Here is a 13,710-nt window from a genome sequence, read left to right on the forward strand (position 1 = left end):
CTACCTAAAATGGGACCTCCAGACCTATAGTACTCAAGATGCAGCATGACCGTTGCCATATACAATGGGATAACACATTCCTTGTCCCTACTAGCAAAGTTCCTGCAGATCATGGACAAAACCCCATGGGCTGACCTGGCAGACTGCACTGCTCAGAGAACTTCATATGTGACTGCACAATTACCCTCAGGTCTTTCATTTTACACTGGTACCTGAGTGTAGTGCCACATGGTACATTAATCTGGGATTACTGCTACCCACATACAGTACTTGGCATTTGTCAGTTAATCTTCAACTGCCATTTCTTAGCCCATCTGCCAAATTTTTTTTAGTCTACATGACTTAGTTGATTAGGTCAATTCTTTTATTATTTTGTATGCATATTTTCCTTTTGTTCTCTGATGAGTCAACTGTGAACCACACACCTGCATTGTGCTCTTCCTCATATTTATCACCTTTTGGCCTTAACCTCATAAATTTCAAATTCATTAATCTTATTCTTTCTAAATGGGCCATTTCTTAATTCCTTATTTTATGTTATGTTCTCTCTCTCTCTCTCTCTCTATATATATATATATATATATATAGAGAGAGAGAGAGAGAGAGAGAGAGAGAGAGAGTGTGTGTGTGTGTGTGTGTGTACACACACACACACTGGTGTTCAAAGAAAGTGCATCTACTAGGAATTTCACATTTCTAACCCTTTTTCACGATGGTATGTTACATTAATGACTAGCATCACAAATAGAAATATAAACAAAAGATATTTATTAATAGTTAAGGCAAAGCTAGGTAATATTTTACAGGTGCTCTTAACCACAGGGGCTCACATCTGGTGAGTATGGGCTTGGCACACCCAGGGTCCTGAGCTGGATATCATCACTCTTGCCTTTCTTGGCAATTCCTTTCTACTTCTGACTCTTGTTCTCTCTCTCTCTGGTGCAGATATAAGCCTCAGGCTTCCTTGCACCATATGGCTAATAATAACAATATTCCAAAATGACCATTTGCAACCTTTATGCAATAGTTTTGGTAAACACAACAATTATGGCCAAAACGTTAACAGAAGCCCTCAATTTGCTTCAGTTTATCATTTTAAATGGAAAACAAAATGAAAAGTTCACCAGGTGCAAACTAATATTTAGTTGAACTGCCTCTGATCCTAATGACAGCAGCACACTATCGAGGCATTGACAAGATCAATTTCTGAAGATAATCAACTGATAGTTCGTGGTTCCAAACACTAATTATGGCTTCCTGAAGGTCACGAAGGGTCTTTGGTTTCTTTCTGGCAACTGCAGATTCCACACGATGCCAACAGTTCTCTATATGATTCAGGTCTGCGCTGTTTTCTGGCCAGCTAGCTGTAATGGACTGTTCTTCCAACCATTTTTTCACATGTAACAAATGTACACACATTACTTTCAAACCTCTAATGCAGAAATGAAGCTAAAGTACTACAGAAATGCCTATTTACACTTTTCACCCGATGACAAGGAGCAGAGCCGTCCTGAAAAATGCAGTTAGTTAGCAGATTGAAATGGTCTCTAATGGTTGGCAGCAATTTGCCTTCCAATATAGCCAGGTATCCATTGACATTTACGGAACATTTTATAAACTGCAGGTGACCTACTCCGCAATACGAAATGCACCCCCATATCATTTGCTGGTAGGGAATTTCACTGTAGACACCATACAGTGTGCAATCTATTCTTCACCACGTCTACGGCAAATCGTTTGTCTCCCATCAGAGCCATGCAGGTTGAATTTCTTCTTATCCGAGAAAATAACGACTTCCACTGCTTGGGGGTTCATTTCACATGCTCCTTTCACCAAATTAATCGGGCCTTTTTCTTTTTTTTTGTGTGAGGAGGACGTCTTAGGATGACGGGCTGCAAGTCCATTTTTGAAGAGGTGTCTTCTGACTGTTACTGCACTTGCTACCACTCCTATATGTTCTTCCCATTCTCTTTTTAGCTCAGACAAAGAAGTTTGACAGCTTTTAAGGCATAAGCGCCTCATAACGCGGTCCTGTTTTGGTGTAAAGACTCGTTTGCGTCCAGTTCCTTTTTTCCTATCAGCAAAACCAGTATTCTTGAGTTTAGAAAGAATCTACTCACTCTCGACTGATTACAAGACATTCTAAAAGCAATATGATGGGCAGAACATTCTTCCTCATGTAAAGCAACAATAGCACTCTTTCTTCGTGGCATCAACTCACGTAACTCACCATCCTGACACAAGCAAGGAATGACTGCAACTCTTGCAGAGCGTGCTTATTTAGATGAAAGTTACAGCTGAAGCAATATTACTTCATCACCTATGCATGTCAATCTTATCTGATGCAATCTGTAAGAAATATTGCCATATATTTACATTACTCGGATGACAGTTACAATTTTAAGGGGTGATGCACTTTCTTTGAACACCAGCGTATATATAGGTGGAGAGCATAAAGGTAGGTAGTGTCAAAGTGCTAACATAACTGAAATTGCAATTACGGAGAACAAAGAAGAGAAAGATGATAATAATAAGTAATTAGAAATAATTAATGCCATGTGTCCTACGATTTCAGTGCCTTCATCTGGGGCCAGCTGCCGAAATCAAAGGAAAAAACGGCAAGGAGTACAGCCTCTGTTTCTGACATGAAATATACGCAGCACATGGTGGTTCACTATTGAAGATCAGGTTAAAATTTAAATTTAAGTCATATGGCATATGTATATTTCATGGCTGACCCGACAGAGGCAGAATGCAATGATTAAGTAGGATACTTACTGAGGTCGAGTAGGTATATAATCGTAGAGGTCTTTACTGCAGTGGAGGGTAATAAAAAGTATAGCGTAAATCTGTTCTGAAGTATTTATGGTATAAGATAGTGACCCTGTGTGTAAGAAATCAGAAAGTTAAAGAAATAATCAAAATTAAAATAAAATAAATTACACTGGCTACCCCACCTGTCATCAGTTAGAAACTAAGTTAGATTAAATTAAATTAAATTTCGAATATATAATATGGGTAGGTATTAAACACATGAAGTAATGCGTCCCAGGATAGAAAGGAGTAAAAACCTTGCAAAGTAGCATTAAATAGTTGCTAAACTTTGTTTAGGCGAGAACAGTGTTTATAGCAGAAAAGGACCATCTCGGATATTGTGTTCGATAAACTAATGGCTCATGAGAAATAAAAATATATAGGAAGGTAGGAAAGCAAAAAGAATACCGAAGAAGACACAAATAGATCTTGCTCGGACAGTTCGGGATTGCCATTCCTGTTTCTATAGTAGTACCCTGAACATAGTTCTGTGAGCATACTCCAGTGTTTAAGCCAGTTGTGGTATATAAAATAATAAAAAAAGTTAAAAAAATAATGAAAATAAAATAATAATATACTCCTTTGTTAGCCAATCGGTGGGTACAAGTTTCCTACGTTTGTAAGACACCAAAGTGGCTAGGAGTATAGACTATACATTATGTACAAGCCTAGCAGCTATAGAATATCAGTTAGCCATGATATTATTGATATCAATGGTGTAGTTAATCAACTTTTTATATTCAATAATAAGGAGTGCTTTTTTTTATGTGGTAATACAGGTAGGCTGTAGGAAACTGGTTGTATAGAAGCTTATTGTAGAGGTTTCTGATATTATTAACTATCAATTTTTTGCTATTGCATATAGTGGCTATTCTGATATATTGAGACAGAATGATATTAGAATGCCAATGCGTGAAGTTAAAGACTTTGAAGTTGAAGGAAGGCTTCCTGTTTATTATATATGTTGACTGTGGTCCAAGGGTTATTAAGATCTATATCTAAATCAAGGTAATTGGCTGCCAAGTTATTATAATTGGTTTTTTCCAAGGTGAATTCATCTGGATATATATTGGCATGATCTTGTAGGAAGTTGGGGAAATTTGCTACAAATAAATCGTCTATGTACCTAACTAAACAAACAAACAAACAGATTTTTGGAGGCAGTGAGGTTCAATACCAGTACAGGTATTGATTTGCAATGATGCAACTGGTAGGGTACCTATGGTTTGTTGGTAAACTGTTTTACCATTAAAAATGTAATTATTGGCAATGCACAAATTCATTAAGTTGTTTCAATATGTTGGTTTACAGTCTATTATATCTTTGTATTTATATTATACAGATCATTTAGTACACACTTCAGATTAGCTTAATTAATGCTAGTGAATAGGCTAGGGAAATCAAAGGTTTGTATATGGGATATATTGCTATTATGCAAGGCTTTTAAAATGGGGATATTGTTGGTGATAATCCTGCTGTCAGGTAGGATGTTAATGATGGGTTTGAGTAACAGTTCCAAGTCTTGCCAGGTTTGTATGCATAGCTGCATTTGCATGAAGTAATAAATCTGAAGCCTAGTAGGTTCTTATGAAACTTAGGTATGAAATATATGTATGGAAAATTATAATTATTAATATTAAGTTTTAATTTTTTTTGTTATGATATTGCCATTACTGGTCACAGGCTTGTATGTTTCACTAGAATTGAGTTCAACTTTTAGCGTATGAAAGTAAAAAGCTTTACATATGAAGGCATAGTTGCTGACAGCTTTGTCTACAGGGGTGATGATAAACTGATCATGCAGCTCTGATAATTGTTTTTTATGTATGGAGATACTGCAGTTGATAGTGGCAGGTAGGAATACAAGCAAGTTTAAGGCATTATAATTATTTATCAGTGCTGATGACACAGTATTTATCCACATGCGGAAAGATTCGATAGGTGTGTTGTATTTATAAGCTAGCATGAAGCAGTAGTTGAGGAGGTCATGATACAACTGCTTTTTGAATGTGATAAGGCTGGTTTTTGTATATAACCTGAATCTGTAACCATAGGAAAGAATCTTTCTCAGATCCTGGTAAAGTATTATCTCCAAGTTACCAGGTATAATATGCCCATGGTGGGGATTAACATAAGGCTGTAATTCAGCCTTGTGGCAAATGCATGTGTTGGTGTCTGGTTCTTCTATATCCATATTGGTAGCAAGGGATTTGTAATTACAGGATAGAAGGCCAAAAGGTTTAGTATATCTGTATCTGGCTTTGATTTTTATATTTTGGCAGTTGGCTGGAAGGAGATCTGCACGTGAGTTAATGCAATGGTTTATACTGATGTGGTCCATGGTGGTATTATGAAATTTTAGAATGATGGTAGAATGTTCCTTATTAATATCATAAATTAATGATTTTAGCTTAAATTTACAAATGTCACTTAACAGGTGTAATAGGTGTCTAGATTTTAATTCATAACTGTGGATGAATTCATATAGTGCTTTTAGGACACAATGTTTTGTATTGAATAGCAGATTATGTATCTACTGCACCTCTATGTCATTATTATCCCAATTGGTTATAGTCTGGGCAAAGCTGCCTAGTTTGTGTCTATTTAAATAATTATTGGTTCTAGGTTTGCTTTTTTTTGGTACATCTTGGCTTGCTTATACATTTAACCATGTGAAATTTCTCATAAATACAGAGATTCTCTATACAGCTGGTCATGATACTATGGCTAAATTTGTTGTTGAGGCCATAAGGATACAGTGTCTTCAGTTTCAACATAAATATTTCTTCCTGTATTTCTTAAAACAGGGTCAGGTATATGGGCTAAGATGGAGATGTGGATATTAGTGAAGCAGTGCTTCTGAACATGCTTGTATTCTATTTCCTGTTCGCCATTGATAAGGTATACCACGTTGCTATACTTGCGAAAAAATGGGATCATTACTGGTAATGTGCTGGGGGTGCATATATGGGCAGGTAAGACAAAGCCTATTGTTACATTTGTTAAATTTGAGGTTTTGCATGGAAGAATTGGAATGTGAGGCTGTTATCCCAGGGCTAGCTAGGCTGGTAGCATTTGATGCTGATTTGCTCTGTGATGTGTGTGTAATATATATATATATATATATGTTTAGGAGTAGTAGAGTTTATCAAGGGGCTATACAGAGCATAAGCCCACAAGGTCAAATTTATACTACATATATATAACGTATAAATAACAAGTGGTTGTACTGAATAGTAACAGCTTCAAAAGAATGATAACTTAAAATATTGGGATGGTTTATGCACAAGGGACACCTAGTAATAACAGAAATACCCAATGAAAGAAAGCACTTAATATCATTAAATATAAAAAGTTGCTTGGCAACCATAATGATATTAACAATATAATAGCAGGTTGATATCCTTTTACATTCAGGCTTGTATATAATTGAAACAATACCTCCTTGACATTTTGGTGTCTGACAGTCTAGAAAACTTGTGCCCACCAATTGGGTGCCTCCGTAGCCAGGTGGGAAGGAGCAGCAGTGCGTAGCACACGCTTCTTGATTAGACCGGGGTTCGAGCCCGTCACCACCAAATACCGAGGAAGCGGAAAGGTCAGGGAATGACCACCGCATATTCCTGGAGCAATATGGCCTCAGTTGCTAATGCTCCTAAAAACAAATTAACAACAACAACCCACCAATTGGCTAACTCCAGGGGTATTTTGTTTTGATGGCAATTTTCGTTTTTGAGATTATTTAGTCATACATTTATCACAATATAATAACATTACTGACTTAAACATATGAAGCATACTCATAGTCCTATGTCCAGGGTCCAACTACTGGTACGGGTTTGCAACTCCAGACTGCCTGTGCACCACTGTATTCGTTCTTCCAATCACTTTTCACCGTTCTTAAACCCCGTGTTTTTTTTATTTCTCATGAGCAATTAGGTTGACTGAAAGCAATATTTGAGATGCTATTTTTCTGCTATCTCTTGCTTTTTTTTTTTTTTTTTGCCTCCAACAAAGTTTAGTCTTTTTATGCTACTTTGTCAGTTTTGTATTTCTCTTCTATCCTGGGTTTGTTATGCTTCTTTTGTTTAACTGCTGACCTCCCCATCAAACTGGCAACATTAACTTTGAACTATTTACTTCTTCTCCCCTCCCACACTTGGGGTTACTTTAACATGTTATAAATACACAGGGAACTAATTTGATAACTTCTTTGGTTCACAGATACAGCCAGGCTGATGTTTACTTCCCTCAGTCCATATCACAGGCTCCTGTTTGACACTACAGTAAGTTGTCTCTTTTCATCTTCTTATTATATTACTTTTGTTTAAATTCCTCTGTGTAGCTTGTTAATTTTATTTTATTTAGTTTTATCTTGATTTTTACTTTTATTTTAGATTGGATCTGATTTTTATTCCTTTCCATTTCAGTCTCTGTCGGGTTGGCTATGAAATATACGTGAGCCCACTTTTTTACCTCTTGTAAATATATTTCATATCAGAAATGGAGGCCTTATTTCTTGCTGTATTTCCTTTGGTTTTGGCTGCTGACCCTTGATGAAGAAGTTAAAATCATCGGATCTATAGCATTAAGTACTATTTGTATTATTTTTATTTTACATTTATTTTACAGGTATCTATTTAATTTTTTCCCTTGTTACTACATCTGATGTGGTCAGCATTTCTCCACTCATACTCTACTTATCTATATCATCTATATATATACACACACACAGTAGATAGAGGGAGCAAGTGGCAACAGCACTTTTATCTTTAGTTTTATTAACATTGGATCAAATCCCTCTACTCATTTCTCCCTTCTTCACTTTTCAATTTCATAGTCAGCTAATTTGCATATAATTATTTCAATTATGCTCATCATTAGGAAGAACACAGGATAGGCAGAACAAAAATATTTCATTCTTTTGTTCAGTTTCTTGATGTGAAATTCTGGTGTTTCCACAGTGCTGACAGACAATAGGCCCTACTGTTTTCTCCTACAGGCTGTCATTTTTTTTTATACAAATGTTTCTGTAGTATTTCCAGGTCCAAATAAGTAAATTGATTTTTTAATCAACATAATTATTTTGGCCTTTCAAGTAAGTGTGAAGAAGCTGCCACAATGCAAGGCTTTATCTAAATTTAGCTTATATTCCAAATAAAATTATTTTGAAATTTTAATACAGAATTATTTTTATTCTGCTCTTTCAGTACCCGGATCCATGTATACAGGGTGATTCACTACCAGTGCGACAAACTTGCAGGAGGTGTAGGGGGCACAAAGATGAATTGGAATCACATAGCATTGCAGGGTCTGAAATGCCTTCGTCATGCGGTAGAGGACGTTGAACGGGAGGTCGTGTGAACAGCGATCCCGCTGGAAGTCAGCATTTGTGAACCGGTTCCCGAGGCAGTAGGATGAGCGAGTATTCAAACGTTGAACTGGCCAACATGCATCTCGCGTATGGAGCTGCGAAATGTAATGGGCGCGCCGCTCTGCGCTTGTACCAGGAATGTTTCCCGCATAGGCGTGCTCCTCATCATATGATTTTCGCACGTGTGCACAGGTTACGTGAGACTGGTTGTTTCACAAGAGGTACCATGAATCAAGAGCGAACGACAAGGACGCCAGACAATGAGGAGAATGTCCTACGAGCACTCGAGCGATAGGCCAACGATTGGGTATTTCCCAATCCACTGTATGGAGTATACTGTCAACAAACCAAATGAGTTCATACCATCTGCAACGCATCCAATCATTGTAGCCTGCGGATTATCCACTCCGAAAGACTTTTGCTACTTGGTTTCTTCAACAGAGTGCGGCTGACAGCGCATTTGCTGCGTCCGTATTGTTCACGGATGAGGCAAGTTTCACAAGAGAGGGAACCTTCAATCAACATAACGCCCATTTGTGGGCTTTAGAGAACCCTCATGGTACGCGAACACGTGCAACTCAACGCCGTTTCTCTGTCAATGTTTGGGCCGGCGTTGTTGGAGACCACCTCATTGGACCGTACTGTCTGGACGGTAGGGCATACTTGATCTTTCTACAGCAAGTCCTGCCCAAACTTATTGAAGAAGCACATGTTCCTCAGTCGTTGCGCTGCTCAATGTGGTTCCAGCATGATGGGGCTCCCCCAAATTACACGAATGACGTCCGCCAACACCTAAACGTTACATTTGGACAGCATTGGATAGGTCGTGGTGGTCCGGTTCATTGGCCTGCTAGATCGCCGGACCTATCATGCCTGGACTTCTGCTGGGGTCAAATGAAGACATTGGTGTACGAGACCCCCGTTGATTCAGCTGAAGACCTCGTCGCTTGCATCTCTGTAGCTGCCGGGGAGATTCGAGACATGCCAGGAATCTTCCAGAACGTTAGGGATTCCATGCGGCGGCGCTGTGAAGCCTGTGTGACTGCTTCTGGTCGAACTTTCGAACACCTTCTGTAGCATGGCTTTTTGCCAATGTAAAACTTGTCATTAAAATGATTTCTGTTACACTAACGAGTTGCTGTTTCTGTTCTTTTTCTTTGCTTCTTTGTTCACGCGACCTCCCGCATGACGAAGGCATTTCGGACCCTGCAATGCTATGTGATTCTGATTCGTCTTTGTGCCCCCTACACCTCCTGCAAGTTTGTCGCACTGGTAGTGAATCACCCTGTATATGCCATTCAACTCACAATCAAATTGACAAGTTTCATTGTGCCAGATAGGGAATTTAAGTAATAATCACAAGTGCTTTAATTAACTAGTTCTTTAAGCAAGTTAAATTCATAACACAAACATTTTTATAATGAATAATTTATTTTGAAATCTGAGATAATTGTGAAATTTGGATTAGTTTTTGCATAGATAGGATTCTTTTATCCAGCAAGGTGTTCTTCATCGATTTCTAGTAGCGAAAAGTTTACGCAATCTAAAGTAAAATGTGTATTTCTTAACATATTACTGAAAAGTGATTATTAGATAATGAGTATGTTTGGCCTAGAAAATTGTACTGAACTAGTTATTGAGAAGTTACTAAGGTTAGGTAAATAGATCTGATAGTAACAAACAGGAAAAGCTACAAAACTAGTTATCTCATGCCTTAAATTATGAATGGCATTCAGAAGAATGAATTGAATATAATTACATTCACTGAAAAACCATCTGATAACTGCATTATAATATAGCTCTTTGCCAAATATTCCATACAAGGGAAGTTACTCTTGTTAATGAATGAAAAGATTATTGATTATTGAAACTGGTGTAGTTTTAAAAATACTGTTCACATACTTAGTTCTCATTAGGACATTTCTTCAGTAACAACATATTTCACAGATAGGAGTTATTCATGAATGTCAACTGAAAAACATTTTCAGATTATCCCCAGGGGCTCACATCTGGTGAGTATGGGCTTGGCACACCCAGGGTCCTGAGCTGTCAGATAACCCGGGAATTTTTTTGGCTGGTGCAGCATAAGCCTCAGGCTTCCTTGCACCATATAGCTAATAATAATAACAATAATAATAATTATAGAGTTCTAAAAAAAGACTATTCACCTATTTCTCAAGAGTGCTTTTCTTTAGCATGGATTAACTGATGTCTCTTCACATTACTAGGCCGTGAAAATACTTTTCCACATATTTCACAGGAGAAGGGTTTCTCTTGAGTATGAACTAGGACATGTCTTTTTAGATCTCCTGATGTTGAGAATGGTCTACCACATATTTCACAAGGAAAAGGTTTCTCTTGGGTGTGAACCAAAATATGATTTTTCAGATTACTTGATACTGAAAATGTCTTACCACATATTTCACAAATGAAAGGTTTCTCCTGTGTATGAACCTTTAAATGCGTTTTCAGAGTACAATTCTTAGAAAATGCCTTTTTACATATTTCACAGGAGTAGGGTTTCTCCTTTGTGTGAACTAATAAATGTGATTTCAGAGTACCTGATAATGCAAACAACCTGCCACATATTTCACAAGCAAAGGACTTCTCCTGAGTATGTACCAACAAATGTTTTCTCATATTAGCTGATAATGAGAATGCTTTGCCACATATTTCACAAGCAAATGGTTTCTCTTGCGTATGAACTAATAAATGTGTTTTTAAACAATCTGATCGCTTAAATGCCCTGCCACATTTTTCACAAGTGAAGGGTTTCTCCTGAGTATGAACCAGTGAATGTTTCTTGAGATTATCTGATCTTGAAAATGGCCTCCCACATATTTCACAAGAGAAGATTTTTTTTTGCCTATGAGACAGTGAAAGCCATTTCTGTTGATGCACATTTGAAGGTAAGATGGAAGAGATTTCACTTTTAAAATAATTTTGATTGGTATATACTTCTTTTCCTGTTCTAATGCATTCATCCCTTAAGAGTGGCTTGTTGCCAGTCTTACTTTCAATAATTCTATTTTGGATAGAAGAATTCTGCTTACTTGCAACTTTCTGCTCTGAAATTTCCTGTGATTCTATTATTTTATGTGGAAGAATACATTCTTCTTGCAGAATATCTCTGTTATTAGTGTCACTTGCTGACATTTTCAAACTGCTGACTTTGAATGAAACTTCTGTTTCATTTTCTTTAATATAATCACCAAATAGCGACTTCTTATATTTGTCTGTTCTGTACATATCTTCTAATTTCCATAATGAATGATGGTATTAACAATTTATTATCATTGTGGAATCTGAAAATAAAAAGAAAAAATATCAAGGTTGACATACATAACTCACATGATAGGAAATAATGACAAATATAAAAATAATGAGTTCTAAAATATAACTGCGGCGATATGCAGCTATATACAACATGGTTTCGGTAGTAAAAAACTAGAATAGTTTCAACCAAAAAAACTGTGTGCACACAGAGTTCATACAAAATTATATTCTTCCCCCTCTCCACTATATATTGGTTTGAGGGCTATAAGTAGACTATACATGTGAGAAAATGCTTCAGTATATGTTCTGATCATGTAAATAGAAAAAAATTCATTACAGCGAGGATGACATAGAAAGCTAGAGAATGCTATTAAAAATGAATTTATCCTAACTTTTACAACTAATCCTAATCTATCATGTGTAACTGCTAAGAAGGCATCAGCAATCAGTAAAGAATCATATAGACAGTCCGAAGAACTGTGTTACAAGACAGTTATTCAGAATCATCACAACAAGACCCCCTAACTCTGCTCTTAACCTGAGGGGGGGAGAGCAAGAGAAGGGGGAGAGAAGCAGGACCAATTAAACCTCCTAAAGGCTTGAAGTTGATAGTCATCTGGTCTCCAATCACTGAAAGCTGTTTTAAGAATGAACTAAAGCAGATATTCATATGCCACCCATGAAGGCTGCTGACAACATTCCCTCCAGGAGCTGATAGAATACAATTCCCTCATCCTCCCTTGTTGAACAACGATTGCTGTACTCTCATAATGGATAGAGCAGATTACACAATAAGTACATATCACTACAACTACAACAAACATAAGTACAATGCCAAGAAGAGCAGAAGACAGTGAAACAGTTACCTGAGAAGTTTATGGAAGTGAGAAATGACATGCTTCCCATAACGGGTAGCCAACTTCCCCAGGTTTTATGATCTTTACAAGATGCAAGTCTCACTTTGACCAATAAAAGGTTTTAACCACTTGAATTACCAGAGGGTTTTAATCACCAGAAGTTCTATAAACAAATATCAAGCAGGGCCATGGGTTCTCTAGCCAGTGCCACCTTTGTGACCTTGGTCACAGTACCCATTCAACAACTGATTTTGAAAGACTTCCTACTCATTCAGGATTTGTTTCTGATTCTGTAAGAAAATAAAGTCAATAGCACCCTTCAACAGGTCAACCTTTGCACACAATTTAGAGTGAAAAAAAAAAAAAAAAAAATGTGTGCTGAGCATGCATAGTGAAAGTTAAGTGAAACTTCTTTAGGCAATTTATTACCTCACCAATTGTGGATACCCAGCCCATGTGTTAGACAGGTGCTTACTACAAGCACAAGAGCTTGCAACTCATCCAAGGTCCTCGTGCCCTCTCGACAGTGACAGTGTATCTACTGCTTACATTCTATATTACCTGGGAGTCTCAGACCAGATTTCTAAGATCTTGCATGAGTACAACATGAAATGCATACACTTTCCCTCTGGTCTCAAGATTAAAAACACCCATCGCCCCCTCTTATGCAGCAGTACTGTATAACAGATTACTTGCCACAATTGTGGCAGCTGCTATGTAGGGAAAGCTCTAGATGTCTTCGAGACCACCTCGCGGGACATGCCAGATTCATCCGCCTGGATGATTCTGAACACTCTGCAACCGCAGAACATTTTTGGTCAACTCATCATGACCTCAACCCCAGGTGCAATAGTGAGGTGATCGATCAGTCTCAACACTACTATCACCACCTGTAATTAGAGTCCCTAAATATATCCAGCTGTCACAAAGTTTTAAATCGCAGTAGAGGTACAAGACTACACCCAATTTTGGAGTCAGTAGTGAAACATGACAAACGCTGGCAACAATCTCATATGAATGGCACGCACCAACAACAACCGCCTGATCTGGCCTAGTGAATGACTGATCACTTGTGCTCATGTACGCGATCTCCTAGTCATCTGATCACATACAGCATATTTAGTATGATTTATTCCATTTCTAACGATTTATATCATGTTTGCATTTCTGTATGTACAGTACTTGCTGAAGAAGGAGTTCGTTACTCCGAAAGCTACTTGTCTTATTAAAACTTATTAAATTTAGTTAGTTTCTGCTGTATTCTCTTCTTCTTCAATATTAATAATTATACAAAAATAATTATCAATATTAATTATATAAAAAAGACAATGTAATAAATTGTCAATTTAACATATGTTATATAATTCCAAAACAAATATCAATATCCAC

At 37.3% G+C, this 13,710-nt stretch overlaps 1 protein-coding gene across 1 annotated transcript; it reads right to left on the bottom strand.

Annotated features, from left to right (window-relative positions):
- Positions 1-10,274: 10,274 nt before the first annotated feature.
- Positions 10,275-11,437, bottom strand: LOC150075550 (uncharacterized). Its single transcript, XM_090388544.1, has one exon. The coding sequence runs from the start codon at positions 11,435-11,437 to the stop codon at positions 10,364-10,366; it is 1,074 nt and encodes a 357-aa protein (XP_090244670.1). The 3' UTR covers positions 10,275-10,363.
- Between the last annotated feature and the right edge of the window lie 2,273 nt (positions 11,438-13,710).

Source organism: Mastigoproctus giganteus, chromosome 14 (genome assembly GCF_048544385.1).
Source record: "Mastigoproctus giganteus isolate SK-2022 chromosome 14, ASM4854438v1, whole genome shotgun sequence".
Taxonomy (NCBI): domain Eukaryota; kingdom Metazoa; phylum Arthropoda; class Arachnida; order Uropygi; family Thelyphonidae; genus Mastigoproctus; species Mastigoproctus giganteus.